Genomic DNA, 18,284 nt, shown 5'->3' on the forward strand with positions numbered 1-18,284 from the left:
CCCCTGTCACAGGGTCTGTGTGGCACGTCACCTCTCTCAGACCCCACCACCCCCACAACTGCCTTCAGGGCCCCCTGCTCTGTGCCCCCGAGTCCCCCTACCCATCTGGGTGCCTTGTGGTCCCCCGGCCCCATGCACAGAAGAGTGAGGGGGAGCCTGCCCAAGGCCCCCAGCATCGGCCCCAGCACCCCCTACCAGCTCTGCTGTGGGGACACGGGGTGTCCCAATGTCCCCCCACCAGTCTCCGACTCTGGTTCGGGCACCAACTCCCCACATCAGCGTCCAAACCTGGCTCTTGACCCCCAAAGCCCACCTTTTGGAATTCTAAGAAAACCATCCTTCCTAGCAACCCAGGATGACTCTGGCAGGTCAGAAAGCCTGGACTTCACGCTGGGTCTGGTTGGCCGTGAGGAACCCCCACCGGGTCTCGGCCACGTCTCAGATGTGTGGTGGCCCTCCGGACCACCCCTGGGGTCACCTCCACGTGCACGAGACAGGGCCAAGGGAACGAGATGCTCCTGACGCTCTGTGAGCCCACAGCTGCCAGGACCCACGGGGGAGAGAGCATCTGGGAGGGGCTCTGGCAGTTTCCTGCCACAGGCCAGCCCCCACCCAGCACGCAGCCACCGCCTTCCCCTCCCGAGGGGCCTGCGATGCCATCTCACACACACCCTGGCCTCCCGAGAAGGCCACCACTCGGACCCCACCTCCTGTAACGGGGAGCGGGCCGGTGGTGGGGTGCTGGGCCCCGTCGGCTCTCCCCACAGGTCCCCCCCAGACTGCGTCAGGCCAGCTGGGCATCCCAGCCTGGCATTCTGCATTTCTGCCTGTGGGTTTGCAGCCTGCCTCCCAGTCTAGACAGAGCCCCCTGGAGGGAGTGGCCGTGGGGGGAAAAGGCTGGGAGGCGGCGGCCCCCCCAAGCTCGTCTCCCCCTATGGCAACAAAGGGGCCGCACCCAACACAGCCCCAGGGATGCAGAGCCGAAGGCCCTGGTACCACTACCCCCAGACCACGGGCTCTACCCATTTCCTCTCGCCCCCCAGCGACTCCAGAGCCTCCGTCCTTTCCAAGTTCCCAAAGTTAAGAATTTCCGTGGGGCCAAGATGGGGGTGTGTGCAGATGGCTTCCACACCCAGAAACCCACCACACACTGCCCCCCTCCCAGTGGCCAGCGACCAGGGGCGCAAAGTGGTCTGTGGGTGTTGGCAGGGGGTTCAAGAACCCCTGCGGGCAGCGGGATGGCGGCACCACTGGGCTGACGTGACTGTCCCAGCCGTGCGTGCGTGGGTGTCAGACCCCAAGGTTGGAGAGGGTGGGAGAAGCAGTCCAGGTGGTTGCCATCCCACCTGGGGTGACCCAAGTGGGGAGCAAGGGTCTGTGGGAGCGGTCACGGGGGCTGGGCTGCGGGCCTGGGGCACGGCACCCGCAGACACAGGCCGTCTGTCCCGCAAGAGCACCTCGGACGTACCCTGAGCCCCCTGCGGCCCCACGGACAGGAGTCCCTTCTAACGTGCTCCAGGGCCCTGGGAAGGACAGGTCTCGCTGAGCCTCCAGCCGCCTGTCAGCTGTGGACCCTTGTCTGTCCCCCCCTCCCTGATGACCCCTCAAAGCCACAGTAAACCACGCGCTTGCTCATCTACTCACTTTGCCCACAGAGCAGCCCATTATTACCATCCGGGAGGCTCACACAATAGAAATGATTGAAAAAGATTAAGAGGGACTCGCCACCCTGTAATTTTGGAGCTTGGCAGAGGTTTTAATTTACATAAGAAGGGTAGAGCATTCCAGAGGAATCCTTTGCCTCTTGTTACAACTTCCAGACATAATTCTGCATTATCTTCACTGTCTAAGAATCACCTTTGTGCATTTTGGTGGAGGGAAGGGAGGTGAAGGGTCGGTCAGGCGCCGTGGCCACTGGGCTTCTACCCTCCAGCACACATGCTCTGACTACTTATTCTTGGGGTGTGTGCCTGCCCAGGGTAGGGGGCACTCAGGGGCAGCCAAGTGCTAAGGGTCCCAGCCCCCGGCCCACGCGGGGCCCCTCGCCACACAGAGCCCCACCCAGCCACGCTTGGCAGAGTCCCAGGCTGGGAGGGCCCTGCGTGTGCCTGACAGGGAAGGGGCCTGCTGAGGTCCTGAGCCGGGTCCTGGGGTCCCAGAAGGGGTGTGGCCCCGTCTGACTCCATTTCCCCAGGGAATGGCATGAACTGGGGCCCTGTCTTCTCCACTATCTCAGAGCCTGGGCCCTGAGTTGCTCCCTCCTCAGGCTCGGGTGGGTCCACAAGGCCAGCCATCTCCTGCAGGGTGAGGCAGCCTGTGGATGGGGCCCCTCAGTGTGGACCCAGACTGGGCGGGTCGGCAGATGGCCATGGGAGTTGCGAATTTACTCCATCCCTGCGGCAGAGTGTGGCAGTGGCCCAGCCAGGAGCCACGAGGCTGCTTCGCTGTGCCCACGGCCTGGGGCCAGGCTCCGTCCCGAGGGCCCCGGGGGCCTGCGGCTGTGCTCCGTGGGGCCCGGCCAGGCCTGGCAGCAGAAGCTGCGCTTTCGGGCTCACACCCAGCTCTGGCTCTTCACCGGCCGGGCCTGCCCCACAGGACCCCGCACCCCGCCGGGGCTGGCACCGTGAGCCTGTCCCGCTGACCCTGGAGGCCCCTCCCAGAGCATCTCTGGGTCATGGTGAGGCCAGCCAGGGGTGGACAGGACAGGGCCCGGGCCCCAGGGCAGACGAGGGGGGACGGTTCGTGGACCTGTGTCCCTGGGGCAGGGTCAGCGAGGAGCCCAGGATGGAGGGGATGGGGGCCTGCGTCAGGTGCTCAGCGGTCACCTGCACGACCCTGCGCGGATGGGCTGCCAGGCCCAACTATCTATTCAAGTAAAAACATTAATTGGCTCCATCTGTGTTGGCCTGATGACTGATTAAATGACTAATCACGGAAGTCTTAATTAAACCCATTTTTCTCCGAGTGAGCAGGGGAGGGGCTGTGCTGGCCAGCACGCGTCAGGCTCCGGCTGGCCCTGTGCTGAGCCGGCAACGAGCGGTCAGGGGCGAGGTCGCCCCCGGGGCCTCACGCACGGCAGGCTGAGGGGTGGCGGTTCGGCGGGTGGGGCCGCGGGCCGCTGTGCTGTCCTGCTACAGAGCACACATTTAGGGTTTCGGGGAGCGCGAGTGCCCTGTTCGATGGAATTCTCGTGGGTGGCTGGGCAAGCTCACGGCCACATTTCCAAAATCGACTCCATCTTTTGCAGCTGACAGGATCTCACATCACTCAGGAACCGACAGGCCTCTGTGTCATGTTGTGAAACTCCGTGATGTGCCAGGAATGTCTCCGCAGGAAAGCAGCGAGAAGCTGCGGTGGAAGCTGGGCTCTCCCGGGGAAGAGCGGCAGGCCGGGCAATGCTCCGCGGTCAGCGGGGACCCAGAGAGGACAGGCTCGCGGTGCCAGCCCCGGCGGGGTGCGGGGTCCTGTGGGGCAGGCCCGGCCGGTGGAGCCAGAGCTGGGTGTGAGCCCGAAAGCGCAGCTTCTGCTGCCAGGCCTGGCCGGGCCCCGCGGAGCACAGCCGCAGGCCCCCGGGGCCCTCGGGACGGAGCCTGGCCCCAGGCCGTGGGCACAGCGAAGCAGCCTCGTGGCTCCTGGCTGGGCCCGGCCGGCAACTGGCATGGCCACAGGCCTCCCACCGCACCACGGCATCTCTGGGGGCCAACTCTGGGTGTACCCCACCCTCTCCCTCCACTCTGGGCCCTACACAGGGCTCAGCCCAGGAGGCTGGGGCAGGTGCTTTGAATTGAATCTCCAATGACCCAAAGAAACCCCACAGGAGGGGACGCCTGGGTGGCTCAGTCAGTTAAGCGGCTGCCTTCGGCCTGGGTCATGATCCCAGGGTCCTGGGATCGAGTCCCCATCGGGCTCCTTGCTCAGCAGGGAGCCTGCTTCTCTCTCCCTCTGCTTGTCCTCCCTCTGTCAAATAAATAAAATCTTTCAAAAAAAAAAAAAAAAAGAAACCCCACAGGAGGTCCGGGGTGAAGCCCACAGGCCCCTCTGCCCCCAGGCCTCCCCCCCAAGCCCCTTCTGCACAGGCAGGGCCCTCCAGCCTTTGGCATGTGCTGGCCCTCCACTGGGTTGCAGCCTGCGTCACCAGGGAGTGTGTCGGGGGCTCTTGGCGCGGGTCTGCTGCGGCGCTGAGGGGAGGGGCGGGTTGATCTCAGGTGGGCCCTGGGACAGCCCGCCGGGGGTGAGAGCTCCCAAGACAAGAGGCGCCGTGTAGGGGGCTCTGGTCCCCGCTGCAACCTGCCGCCCTTCCCCTGGCCACGGATCCCTCACAGAGTGGGCTCGGTCTCTGCCGCCCCGTCCGGCGGCTGCCAGCTCCTCTGCGTGTGTTCATGGGAAACAGGAGAGAGGGACTGATGGCTTTCTCTGCTTCCTCCGAAACTTTAAAGATGGAGAAATGAGCCCCGTCTCGTCCGAGCAGGAATAATAAACGGAAGCAGGTGTGAGGGCCGGCGGGGCGGACGGAGCAGCTGGGCTGGCGCTCGGGCCGCCCTCACCCCCCACGGCACCGCAGGGCCGGAACAGTGACCGTGACAGCAGACGGAGGCTGGCGGCAGGCGAGGCCCTAACCCCTCATACGCCCACTGCAGGCCACTGGCGGGCGCCCCCACCCCCCCACCCCCGTGAGGGAGCAGGCACCCCCTGTGGGCTTTCAGGGCCCAGAGCGGATTGCCCACTGGGAACAGGGGCCCCTAAATGGTCCTTGGCCCCCCTGGGTCTAGGCTGAGAGTTCCTGGAGCCTCGGGTGCATCTGCGCCCCCTCCCTCTTGGCCCTCAGCCGCTCTCCCACACACGCGTGTGTGCAGGGGCCTCACTTGAGGGGCCGCTGTGGCAGCATAACCCCCAGTCCCAGTGTGAGCTTGGGTGGGGACAGACCTGCTGGGGGCCCCGCGGAGCAGACCACCCTCTGGGGCCGCGCTGTCTGGGAGAGAAGCCGGGGCTGCCCACCGTGGCTCTCGCTCGGGGCCCACGGCCCTGAACCTCCTGCATCCCGGGGGTCCCCAGGAAGCCACGATGCTGTCCAGCTCAGCCCCAGATCCAGGCCAGCCCTGCTCCCGCAGTTAGCTGACTGTTCTAATTTTGGAACTGTCTTATGGGCCCTCCATGGGGGCCACAGAAAGCCCTGGGGCTCACATCCCACGTGAGCAGGTCAGGAGAGCCTGGGCAGCTTCTCTGCCGGCCACATGCCCTCCAGGCGGCAGTTTTCCTAATCTGTGTCTTTGACTCCATGGCTCCCAGGTTCCCTCAGCCAGCACAACCCATTAGTAAAGGAGGACAGCCGTGATGCCCATAGGACCGTGGGCAAAGGCCAGGATCCTGGGCCTTGACACACACTGCCCCGGAGGTGGGGGCTCTCCCCCAACCAGGATGCGGGAAAGGGTCCCTGTGCCCTCTTGCCCTAGGTGGGCCTTGGGCAGATTGGTCCCTGTGCCCCCTCCACAGCCTGAAAACCAGTGACAACAAAGGTCAGGACCAGGCCTGACGAAGCCCTGAGCCTGTTCCCCCAGCCCCCTGCCCCCCAGTCCGGTCTTCAGCCAGTGGGCCTCCTCTGTCTAACCATAGGGCCACCAAGCCCAGAGCCCTGCTGGTCCCTCAGTGACCTGTGGGTGGACAGGCCCAGGTCACCTGGGCTACTGGAGACCTTTGGTTCACCCAAGGGAACCCCCTTCTCTTGCCACCCACCGTGTGCTTGTCCATGGGGTCTTCACACCCCCTCACCATTGCCTCCCTCTGTTCAGCTGCCCAGCGAAAGGACAAGCGCACACACAGGTTCCAGGCCCACTGGGCCAGGGTCTGGCTGACTGGCCTCAGGCTTCCTCTCCAATTATGGCCATTTCTTCAGCTCTGCCAATTTGTTCTCCCCCGCCAACACCCGGGCCTGCAGAGAAGCACTGAGGACCCACACGCCCCAGACCTTGCTTGTGGTCCCCATGCCCTGCCCAGGCTGCTGTGGGCATCGCCTCAGCGACAGTTCTGCTTAGGGTCAGACGTGCTCACGGTAATTCCAGTGGGACAGAGTCCCAGGTGCCTTCTTGAGGGGCCTCATGACTTTTCAGTGCAGTCCTGAGATGCACCTGTCCTAGTCGAGGTCACATGGCTCAGAAAGGACATTCTCAGAGCCTGAAGAAAGAGAAAGACATGGGGTCATGGGGAGCACCAGGGCCAGCTGTGCTGAGGGGACAGCGACTGGACTGGTGAGCCACTCAGGTAGCTGAGCACCTAGGAGGAACCTGCAGGGTTACCTTGTTGACCTTGACAGGAGGCCATCCAGTTCCCCTCCTGGGGCCTTGTGGGGACTGGAAGACCCACCATGGGAGGGTGATTCCATGCTACAGATGATTCTCACAGGACCAGGCCCCACCTCACAAGGCCACAAGCAGTCAGGACAAGATGCCATTTGGGGGCCCTCAAAGGATGACCCTAAACAGCAGTGGCAGAGGCCTCATGCTCTGCCTTCCACGAGGAGCCCCAGCCCTTCAGGACTGACCACAAGGACACGAGCTGGGGCCATCGGGGCACCACATCCCAGTTTGGTCTACAGGTGCAGAAACAGGCTTCTGCTTCCAGCCAGGACGAAGTGCAAGGGGCAGGATTTGGCCCTCTCGCACACACAGGTAAACAACAAACAAGTTGGACAAGATCCAGGAAACAACAGCCAGCCTTCACAACACTTTGAGGCCCCAGCTCACTTCCTGAGTATTTCCAGCTGTGGTGCAGGGAGGGGACCCAGCAGTTCCAGGGGTCCCCCCAAGGGCAGAGATGGAGCTGGGAGTCCTAGAAAGCCAAGGCAGCTAGAGTCTGCAGGAGGGGGCACAGGAGAGGAGAGAGTCCTAGAGATCTGCAGAGCATGAGGAACGTGCTTGAGGCCGGGAAAACCACAGAGAGGGCCGCAGCGAGCCCTGCCCAGAGCTCACACAGGGCTGCGGAGAGTGCTCGGTCCGGCGGTCAGCCTGGAAGACCTCCAGATTCACAGGACATCAGAAGAGTATTTAGTAGTGGGGAATAATGAACCCTATCTTGAACCCCACCTAACAAACCTTAAAGCCAGACCCAAAAGGATCAAACCATCTCTAAGGAACTGAACAGCATCAAGAACATTTATAAGAATACAAAGTAGGGGTGCCTGGGTGGCTCAGTTGTTAAGCGTCTGCCTTCGGATCAGGTCATGATCCCAGGGTCCTGGGATCGAGCCCTGCGTCGGGCTCCTTGCTTGGCGGGAAGCCTGCTTCTCCCTCTCCCACTCCCCCTGCTTGTGTTCCTCTCTCGCTGTATCTTTTTCTGTCAAATAAATAAAATCTTAAAAAAGAAAAGAATACAAAGTAGCCAGTAGCCAAGAAAGTAAAATTCACAATGTCTCACATCTGACCAAAGATTACCAGGCACACGAAGAAAGCAGGAAAGTACAACCCATAATGAGGAAAAATAAACTAATCAAAGCCAACCCAGAAATGACACAAATGGGAGAGTCAGTAGATGGGGAGGTGAAACGCTGTGAGTGGATTGTGCATGTCCAGCAGGGAAGACTGGCCACGCTCGGCAGACACGGAGGCGTGAAGGAGTGGACTCACCCACCGGAGCTGAAAAATGTGGGCAGGGACGGGTGGAAAGAAACGAGAGCCATGAGCTTGCGGGCACAGCCTTGGCGACCCCCCAAATGAAACCCGGAACGAAAAGACTGAACATCACGAGCCAGATGGCGCCTATCGGCCAACCACATGCAGGATCAGAGGCTCCAAGTGCTGCAGGGGAGAACGTGACAGAAGAAACAATGACGGCCAGAACGTCTTCAAACTTCATGAAAAATATAAACCTGTAGATTCAAGACACAAGGAACCCCAAGCACAGGAAGCTTAAGGACAAGGACACCAGCTGCAGATCAAGAGAAAACACAGGATGCAGTGCTGGGCCCCGGCCCCATTCCAGCTCCCAGCACCAGCCCCTGAACCCCAGGCCCCCAGCCCCCTGCCTGCCCACCGCGGGCTCCCAAGTCTGCCCAGGAGGCCTGTCACCTCTCCCTGCCCTGATCGCCCTTGAACCCTGGAGGCTCCGCCCGGTGCTGTATACGAGGTCCGTGCCCACCCAGTACAGGGCTCCGGCTGCACCCTCAGCCGCCCGTCTCTCGGACGCGCCTCCCAGGTCTCCTAGGGCTCCATGCCCTCACCCCGCGCGGCTTGGAGAGCCATCCCGCTAATGGGCGCCTCCGGCATCACCTCACACCAAGGCTCCCCAGCTCCTTCTCGGCTCTGCCTCCGCTTTCTCGAAGCCCTGGGGGTTCTGTAAAAACTCTCAGGATTCTTGTAACCCCGTCTATTTCTCTTGAGCCTGGCAGGCTGACAGACTCTGGTTATTCTTAGTGCTGAATTATTTATCTGCATTCCCCTCCTCACCCACACTTCAGAATTTGTAACGTGGCTCCTGGGTCCAAGCCAAGGCCCATTTTCCCCCACTTGAAATGAAGTAATTTTAAAATCTTTTGTCTTTAATTTTTTATCACCCAAACCATGCCTGTGGTAATTAAGCTTGGCACGGGGTCGGAGCCTGGCGGGTCGCCAAGCTGATGCCAGGGAGCCCCCTGGCCTCCAGCCCCCCGCCCCTGCTCTGATGACAGGAAACCAACAGCCATGGAGGGCAGGGGTGGGAGGAGTCCCCCAGCCCCCCCGCCCAAGTCCCATTGGATAGATAATTCAGGGCAAAGCCCAGCCCGCCACACCCGGGGCCTCCGTCCCACCAGGAAAGTGCGTCCAGCAGCTGGAGGACTCAGGTGGGCGTCCACACTGCCCCGGCTCCCTGCTCCCAAGGTGGCGGGAGGAGGCTGAGGGCCTGACCCAGGGCAGAAGCTGACGACGTGCTCCAGGTGTCCTCACCGGCACACGGCACGTCCCCCGGGCGGGTGACCGCCCCTGCGGGCAGGCGGAGCAGGCACATCACCGTGTACCACGAAGAGGAGAACCTCTGGCCGGGTCGGAGCCCTCGGCCTCAGGCTTGACTGAGCTGCCTCGGGCTGCCCACCAGGGCCCTCTTGTGGCTGCCGTGGCCAGAAGTGAGGGTCTCTGTCCCTCAGACTTGGGGCCAGGCCTGGGCCCACCCCTCCTGTCCCTGCCTGCTACTTTGTCCCTTGCTGTGAGTCTCCCAGGTAACGACCTTCAGTCCTTCTGAGGGGGACCCAAGGGGACACACCAGTGCCCCCCATGGCCCCACCTCCCGCGGAGCCCAGCTGCCACCGGAATATAAATGCCAAACGCGGTGGACCCAGCGCATCGGCCCCTTCCTGGGCGGCTGCTCTGCCCGGCGTTGTGCGGCCTCGGTGCCCCCAAAAGCTCTGTGCACGCGGCAGCACCAGCTGTGGAAAGAGGGGCGAGCTTGTGAGGCTCGGCTCCAGCGTCCGTCCACGGGCGTGTTTGGGTGTAGACGGGAAGGCACCGGCCGGGGCGGGCAGAGAGCTGTCCAGCGGGGGCTGCGCACACTGCGCTCGGAAGGCAGGCGTGGGGCCTCCAAGGACAGGATGGTTGTGGCTGGGCCCACGCGGGGCCGTCCTCGGGGCTGCAGTCTTCCAGGGGTTTCCTCCTCTTCTCCCTGCAGGCCTGACGGGGCGGCCACGACCGAGCCGGCGGCAGGAGCCTTCCCAGGTAGGTGGGCAGGAGGAGGACTCAGTCGAACGGGCCAAGGCCACCGGTCACCCCACAATCTGCATGTATCATAGTTGTGGACCCTTTGGAAAAGCCCCCTTCCCCTGAACGCACCCCTAAATTCAACACTGACCGTGGCTTGGGCAGCTCCCAGCCTGGCCAGCCCCCACACTACCCCGGACACCCCCAGAGGCACCAGAGGTGGAGAGGACACGGATGGGCCCAGGGCCGCCACAAGAGCCTCTCCAGCCTCTGTCCCTTCAGAGGGCTGCGGGCACAGGGCAGGGTATGGTGAGGTGGCTTGCCCATCCCCATCCTGGGTGCCCCTCTGTCCCCATGGGCAAAGTGAACATCCCTGGTTCCTTGTGTCCAGGGTCCTGACTGGAAGGCTGGCAGGCCTCCAGGTCTGGGCCCCCTCTGACCCCACGTGTATTTGGGAGTGTTGGCAGGGCCCGTGGCCCCTGAGCCCACCTTGTGCAGGAGGAGGGCTGGGTCCTGGGCAGCGCCCCCCACGTCCCCCTTTGGGCTGGCACTGGGAGCCCCAGCAGCAGCCACACGAGTCTACATTTCAGGCCCCTGGGCCCCTCGTGCGCGCCCCAGCGGGAGGGGGCGAGGGTGGGCAGAGGGGACGCCCCACACTAAGTTGGGAGGGGCCGATGGGGGATTGGCTGGAGGAGGGCCAGGCCCTGAGGAGCAGCAACTTCCAGACCACGAGGGGCAAAGCCAGCGGGTGGCCAGGTCCCTGAGATGTGGGCAGCGCCGTCTCTGTGGGGACGCCGGGCACCGGGCCCGCGGCCAGACCGTGTGGGCCGGGCCCTGGGTGGCCACCAGCCAGACCCTCTCCCGGCCTCTGGGAGAAGAGCGTCGGGAGCGAGGTCAGACGAGGGCTGGGCTGGGTTCTGCGGCCACTGCCCACTGCGCCCTGCTCCCCAGCCGGCGCCACAGGCTGGGGAGCTGTGTTCCTGGGAACACCTAGAAACCCGTGCTGCTTGGAAACACTGTGGCGTTGCCATGCACGGCGTCTCCTCCAGGCCGAGCGGGGGGCCTGGTGCCCCGGGCTGCGGAATGTGGGCCCCCTCCCAGGCCCCCCGAGCTGCTGAAGGAACTGACTCAGAGCCCAGCAAATTCCTGCCGCCGAGGCCCTTTCTCATCCTGCCCCAGGAACACGGGTGTCCGCAGGGCGCCGCGGGGAGAGGGCCTGCTTTCCAGACCGGGGCGCTGGAATGTTCTCTCTGACGGTGTGAGCCGACTCCTGCGCCCCATCTCAGCTGCGGCCGCATTCCTGGTGTGAGCCCGGGCCAGCCCAGCGAGCTTTTTCCACGCTCCGGTGCCAGCCCCCTTGGGCTCGGGGGAGGGGAGAGGACGGTTTCTATGGCAACCGCACTTTCTGTTATTTCTTATTTTCTTTTTTATGGTTTCTCCAACTTTGAAGCTCTGCAGACAGTTTACAGACTGCAAGAGGGAAAGTGCTTCTCCTTCTTCCGAGCGCACCGGAGGGCGGCCCTCCTGCCCTAGGCCACAGCCGGCCAGGCGGCCACGTTTTCGGAAGCTTCATTGTTTAAAAAAACATTTTAGAGGAAACGAATTCTCTTTCTCCTAAAAAGATAGGGAATCTTTTCAAAAGAATCCTTGCACTCAGCCGTGCAGCCCCGTCAGCGGTGAGGGGCTCTCCGCGCCCCGGGTCCCGGGGTCACCGGCCGAGGAGAAGGCCTGGAGCCCCCATCGGGGCACTGAGGCAGGGTCCCAGGGTCCCAGGCAGGGTGTGTGGGTGGACAGAAACCGAGGCCGGAGAGAGGCAGGGGCAGGAGCCTGGGCAGCCAGGGGGCCCTGGGGGCCACGTCTGAGCGCCTGTCTTTTGCAGGGGAGTATGTCGTCATGATCCGCGATGTGACCGACCCTCCCTTCCTGGGCCACACGCTGCCCACCGCCTTCAAACACCTTCGGGTCTTGGGGAAGGGGACGGACCAGCAGCCCCACGTCCCTGGAGAAGGCCCCGAACCCCCAAGCTAGGGGAACCACCCCCATGCTCCTGACAGCCACCAGTATGCCCCTCGGGAGACCATCCTCACTTGGAATGGCGAGAAGCCCCCTCTGCTCTGCGGGGCACCTTCCTGCACTTGCGCGGTGGGACTGAGTGCGGGCTGGAGGGCCCCCCTCACGCATCCCATGGTTTCAATAAAACGCGCAACACCGACTCCCGAGAGGTGCCTGACCCTGACAGCAAGCCCCTGCCCACACAGCCAGGCCCCCTTCTGGCTGGCACCTCCAGTCCCCAGGGGGAGCCCAGGCCAGGCTGGGGAGGGGGCGGTCCTGCCCCACCCAGCCCCCCAAAGAGTCTGGCAGTGAAGCCGGCCCTACTGTCCCCTCCGAGCCAGCACTGCCTCCCGCCCACGATCCCAGCCTTGGAGGGTGGCTCGGCACCCCTCCTCACAGGCAGCCCGGGGACATGGGAACCCGCTGCCAAATGAGAAATCAAGAGGCAGCAGCAGGTGATTGGTTTTCCGGAAACGAGCTTCGTGTCTGGGGGACACTTCTTGGATTTTACAGCTGCCTCTGAAACCCACCCAGGGCCTGGGAGTGGGGAGACTTGGGGAGGCTGTGGCAGGCTGACAGGGAAGGGCGGGTGGCGGGGCCTCCTTCGGCCTCCACTGAGCAGGCCAGAGCCAGGGTCCAAGGCCTCCGCCCGGCTCCAGCTTCCATGGCCCCTGGGGCTCAGCCTGTGCCCACCCTGCATTGGCTGGAGCTAGGCTGGGCCCTCGCTCGAAGCCCACCACTCTTCTCCGTCATTCTCTGAGGAATGAGGAACGGGGCGGGGAGCACCCAGCCCCAGCCACGAGAAGCACACTGCTACTCCCCATCCCGGGAACCCTACAGACCCCGCACCCCTCCGTCCAGCACCCACTTCCCTCCTACACTTGCGTCTGCACCCTGCCCCCCACCCCCCAGGATGGGGCCCCCCACCCCGCCCTCGTAGCACCACACACTGTCCCCACACCCACACAGCGGCTGCCCCCTCAGCTCCCTGACGGCCCCGCGCTGGGGCACCCCCCACGCCCCCACCCTGCAGTCTTCGTTGTTCAGGCACAAATGTTTGGCTTCCGCCTCTGCTTCACTCCTGCCCTGTGGTCCACGGCAAGTCTTGTCCGTCCTGCTTCAAAGTGCATCCCCAGCCCGACTCCATCCACCCACACCCTGCAGCTTCTGCACACAGCAGTTCTGTCAGGGCTCATCCCCCAAGTCTGTGCCAGGACCTCCAGGCTGACCAGAGCTGGTCTCACGCTCACTGCCCTCACCTCCTGCTGCTCCCCCTGGCTCCCGGCATTCCACTCACACCGGCCCCTACAGCTCCTCCGTCCTGCCAGGCATGTTTCTGCCTCAGGGCCTTTGCATATGCTCTTCACTCTGCCTACACTGCTCGTCTCCCAGATGCCACCTTCTCATGAGGCCTTCCTTGGCCACCAGCTCTGAAGCCTCACCCCCCCTCCAGCAAACACTCCCTGCTCCCTCCCCAGCTCACGTCCTTTGCACAGATGCACTTCACTTGTCTGGTTTGCAACCTCCAAAGGGAGGCATTTGGTCAGTTTTGTTCACTTGTATAACCTCAGCATCGAGCACAGTGCATGACCCTTAGGAGGCCCTTGGCAAATAATTGTTGAATGAATGGGTGAATGTGGAGCACCTACTCTGTGCCAGGCAGAATGGGAGGCACTGGAGACAAATTGGGCAGAGGAGGTGTGCAGGGAGATGGGTAGCGGAATAACTGGAAGGAGGGCTAGGTGGATGGATGGATGGATGGATGGATGGATGGATGGACGGATGGATGGATGGATGGACAGACAGTGGATGGGTGGATGGGTGGACGGATGGTTGGATGGATGGACAGACGGGTGGTTGGGTAGATGGTTGGATGGGTGGATGGGTGGATGGATGGATGGACAGTGGATGGGTGAATGGATGGACAGATGGGTGGTTGGGTAGATGGACAGATGGATGGTTGGGTGGATGGTTGGATGGGTGGATGGACAAATGGACGGTTGGGTGGATGAATGGATGGGAGTGTGGATAAACGGAGGGATGAGTACATGCATGGACAGACAGATAGACGGGTGGGTGGTCCGGTGGGAGCGTGGTGGGGGATGGATGTAATTACGGATGGATGGAGCAGAGGTTCGTTTGTCGTTAGGTGATAGGCTCACATGGAATAGTTGTGCTCTTACTAAAGGCAAGAAGTGGCAGAGGAGGAAAGGAACCCTACATCAAAACCAACCCAAAGCCAGAGAGCCTTTCTCATCACTCCCCTGGCAGCCGCCCCCTCCCTTTGCCCTTCCTGCTCTTCCCTCGTCGGTCTCCCATCCAGTTTTGCCTCAACAGCACTGAACCAGTTCATGGCTGGCAGACCGGTCATCCCAGTTGGTCCTCCCCCCTGCTCAGTCCCGGCCTCCAGAGCTGGTGGAGCTGACGCTAGAGAGCCAGCTTTGACCACAGCGGCAGGCCACGGGGAGACACGGGAGCCAGCAAGGGAAAGGGGCTTCCGAACCTCCACGACTGGGGAATTGAGGTAATTCTGAGCCTGACGTGTGGGAAGCAAGCTGCATCCGCCAGCCTTCTGGTTCCAAGAGCTCAGGTGGCCAGAGATGCTGCCGGCCTGGCTCAGCCGGGCTTCTGCCTCTGACTGGCCCTTAGCAAGGGACAGACTGCCGGTGTCCCCAGCAGTGAGTCCCCAGAAAGGTTCCATTCCCGGGACCCACAGACTCCTGGGTCAGAGTGCCTGGGCCCTAGGGGCTGCGCCCTGCCCAAAGTGCAAGGAGGCAGATGGGGGCTGCACCCACACGTGTCCGCGTCAACATGGGGGCCGAGCCCCGCGTGGACAACCAGGGGTCAACAGGGCCACACATTCCAGAGTCCCCCAGCTTTGTCTGAGCTTCACCATCCGCCGGGGTCTGCCCCTGAGGCTCGGCAACTTGCTCTGAGGCTCCTTCCTCTCTTCTAGATGAAGCCACACTTCTGTCAAAAAAACAATGAAAATGATGTTTGAGTTTAGGAAGAAAAACGTGCTGGGCAGAGAAGACACTGCTGTGTTTCCCAGCTTGTCCGGGGGTCCTTCGGTATTTCTTTCCAAATCAGCACCGCAGGCTTCGGTCACAAAACCCAGGACACAAGTTCAGAGTCCGCCCCCTTAGCAGACGGAGGCCCCCGGAGCCCTGGACATGGGCAGAGAGGGGGAGTCTGTCCCCTCGGCCCCTTCGCAGACATGGAGCGAAGCCAGCTCTGCAGGCCTGCAGATACACGGCCCGTGAAACCTGCTACTTTCCGGCCGTCCGAGCAAACCCGGGAGCAGGCTCTCCCCACTGCCGCCCCCCACCGGCTTCCTGGCGGGGCAGGGGCCACTCAGCGAGGCCTGGGGAGAGCTCAGCCCCCACGGACCCATGTTTGGGCCGGAAGGGGTTCCCCGGCCCATCCCACTGTCCCCCCACCTCCCGCCCGCCGGGACGCCTGGCTGAGGGCACCTCTGAACCAGTGCCTACCAGCCCTTCCCGGGGCTTTGCCCTGGGACTGGCGGGCACGTCTGCCAACGGCGCAGCCATGCTGGGTGGACACCAGGGGCAGCTGCTCTCACCCTGACCTGACCCCTGTCCTCGCACCGTGTCCCACAGACAAATCCACAAGAAATTTGAATTCTCAAGATACAAGAGGGAGGGTCCACAGAGGCCTGGCCGCAGACACTGATCTGGCCGTCAGATCCGCCAGCGGCCGGGCGGGGCGGGGGAGACGCACTGTGGCCTGGGCCCTCTGGGGCAGCACGGCGCCCGTGGCGACCTGTCCTGGCGTAGGGCAGCCGGGTGGGGGGCTGGGGAGCGCCCCCCGAGTCAGGGCAGGGCCGCATCGGTGCTGTCCCAGCGGGCTAGGAGGCTGGGGGGCGGGGGGGTTATGCGCAGGGTCCTGACCGAGGGGCCATCTGACAGCCAGCATAGACAGCCTCCTCAGGGCCTCCCCAGAGACCCAAGGGCCTTCTCCTTCCAGGACGGCAGGCTTCTCCCGGGTCTCGCTGGGACCGGCAGGCAGGCAGGGGCTGGTAGAGGGGGTGGCGGGAGGCGGCCCCGACATGCCTTACACTCCAAGAAGCGACTCAGCCCCCAGGAGGCTTGGGGAGGAGGCTCTGGTCCCAGCAGTATCTAGTGTGCAACCGAAAGCCGCCTCTCCTGGCCAGTCTCTCCGCGGTAGTCTTCCCGCCTGCCGGGCACTTGCTCAGGGGACGTTGGCAGGGTGCCAACCCCACACTGAGCACCTGGCCAGGCTCAGCCTCGAAGAGAACATATTCGTTCTTCATGAGGAGTTCTCCAGCCAGAGTCCAGAGAGCTCAGAGATCGGGGAGACAGCTCAGAGACTGGGGAGACAGAGAGCTCAGATGCCCGTCTCTCTGCGTGGCCCACCTCCCAGCAGAGCCTTGGCAAGTGCGACGTCCAGACCACCCCTCATCTGGCGTCCGGCACAGACAGCTCGCCCAGCTTCCTCTCCCGCCGGCCGGCCAGTCACCCAGGACGCTCCTGGGGGAGGCCTCCCCTCCACAAAGCCTGGGCAGGCCGCCCGGGCTCGGTGCCCGGAGGGTGGCAAGGCCAAGTGTGGAGCCCCTCCTCCTGGGCAGGGCTTCCTGAGGGCTTCCTGTGCGGCCTGGCTCAGTCTGCCAGCCCCCTGCCTGCCCCAGGTGGCCCCCCGCACCCTGGGGTTCCTCAGCCCTGGGCCTGCTTCAGCAAGACCATGGCGGGGCAGGCAGCCCTCAGCGCTGGCAACGATCACAGCCGCATGGGGCCCCGTCCCCTCAAGGCAGGGCACAGCCACTGAGAGCCAGCCCACAGCTTCTCTGACGGAGGGGGCACAGGACACCTTAGGAGTCAGATGGGGGGCCTGAGCAGGTGAGGAGGAGCTGCCCTGGGTCCCCTGCCCATCAGGTAACCTGGGGGCCCCACAGTCTCAGGCCGGGGACTGCTGTGGTCCCCCCGCAAGCCTAGGGGGTGAGGGGGAGGAAGTGGGCCAGGACGCAACCCGCGCTGGCCGAAGCTGCCCCAGCCCGGGCTCCTCTCGGCACGAGGCCCTGGGTGTCGAGGAGCAGGCAGGCCGCCCCACTGCCATGGCCACGGGCGTTTTCTGATGGAGACTATAAATAGGGCTGTCATCGGCCGGCCGGCCGGGCAGCCGGACAGCCTGACAGAGCCTGCCAGATGTGCTGGGCTCAGCCTCCAGGCCAGCCCTCCCCACCCCATGTGACCCCCAGATGGTGACACTCCCCAAAACTCCAGATACTGCTCCTCCTGGTAACTCTGCCCAGGGGTTCAGAGAACTGCCAGCCGCCCCCCAGTCCTGCATCCTGGACAACAGGCAGGAGAAACCAGGACAAAGTGCCCCCCACAAGTGCCCAGCAGGGGGGACCCCAGTCTGTGGGGCCTTCCTCCTGGGCGGCCTGGGGAAGGGCATGGGAGGGGTGCTACCAACTCCCCCAAGCCTTCAAACCCTCCTTGGCCCTGCCTGCAACCCAGGTGCTGGCCACAGGCCACGGAAGCCACAGGAGCCTCTGCACAGGCTAAGGTCAGGGCGGGGCGGCCTTCCAGGGGTCCCTCATTCCCTCTGCAAATCCTTAGTGAGCCCCCCTCTCAGAGAGCAACGCCCCCCCGGCCCAGGAAGGAGGGCAAAGGTGGAGCAGAAATGGAGGTGAGAGGGCCTTTGGGTGGATGCCCGGGGTAGGGTTGGGGGCACACGTGGGCCACGGATCAGCTCCCGACCAGGGGGTTCACTGAAGTCCGAATGAAGGGGTGGTGGGAACATGAGGCCAGGTGTGGGGGGCGGGGCCTGCTCTGCGCTATAGCAGAGAAGGGAGGAGGGAGAAGCCCGAGCAGCTGGGGGTGGGGGCTAGGCCTGGATGTGGACTGGGGGGTTAGGTAAGTGGGATCCCAACTGGGGGGGCAGCTTGGGGGAGAAGCAGGATGTGTGGATAGGGGGTCAACATCCTGGTGACAGTGAGTGCCCGCCGCAGGGGGGCCAGTTCTAGAGGAGAAAGGGAGAGGCAGGAGAGGCCCACAGGTCACCATGTGGCTTTCCATGGGTGTTGGGGTCTCCAGTGGCCACACCTGCCAAGGCCGGCACCCCACTCCCCAGCCAGGGCCCTGACGGTGTCCCCAGGACTCGGGCCAAGCCACGGGGGCGGGGGCGGGAGGCGGGTAAACGGGGCCCAAAGAGAGCAGCTGGGCCCTGGACGTGCGTCCCCCTGCAGTGACTCGGAGCCTCGATGTGGACCAGTGCGGGGGGACAGGGCCCGGGGCCTCTGCGGAGCCCCGGAAGGCGCAGAGGTCTGGCGGCAGGGGCGCTTTTCCACCAGCGGGCAGGCGCCTCCCCGGTGCAGGGCGGAGGAAGGGGGCTGGCGCTTGAAGGAGCCGGTCTCCCTCGCGCGCCGGCCCCACGGGGACGCGGACCCCAGGCGCGCTCCGGCCCCGTCCCGGCCGCGGCTGCAGTTCCGGCCTCCGCCGCCGGGGGCCGCCGGTCAGCGCCGCCTCCCGACACGTAGACACGTCCGCGTCCCGCCCGCCGGGGCTCGGCTGGGCGCGGGGTCCCCCAGCTCCA

At 63.9% G+C, this 18,284-nt stretch overlaps 1 protein-coding gene across 4 annotated transcripts in view; it reads left to right on the forward strand.

The window, feature by feature from the left end:
- MORN1 (MORN repeat containing 1) overlaps positions 1–11,962 on the forward strand; it is a 53,866-nt gene extending 41,904 nt beyond the window's left edge. For 2 of the 4 annotated variants that reach the window (XM_064590079.1, XM_064590081.1), the window contains 2 exons: positions 9,628–9,674; positions 11,536–11,962. In XM_064590079.1, coding sequence (XP_064446149.1) covers positions 9,628–9,674; positions 11,536–11,684 — 196 coding nt within the window. In that variant the 3' untranslated portion in view covers positions 11,685–11,962. Of the gene's footprint in view, positions 1–3,247; positions 4,622–9,627; positions 9,675–11,535 lie in introns of those variants that run through there. The other 2 variants (XM_064590085.1, XM_064590082.1) reach the window with 2 other exon arrangements.
- Positions 11,963–18,284: the final 6,322 nt, after the last annotated feature.

Source organism: Mirounga angustirostris, unplaced genomic scaffold, assembly GCF_029215605.1.
Source record: "Mirounga angustirostris isolate CCGP_5_RB_7025 unplaced genomic scaffold, mMirAng1.0.hap1 SCAF_4, whole genome shotgun sequence".
Taxonomy (NCBI): domain Eukaryota; kingdom Metazoa; phylum Chordata; class Mammalia; order Carnivora; family Phocidae; genus Mirounga; species Mirounga angustirostris.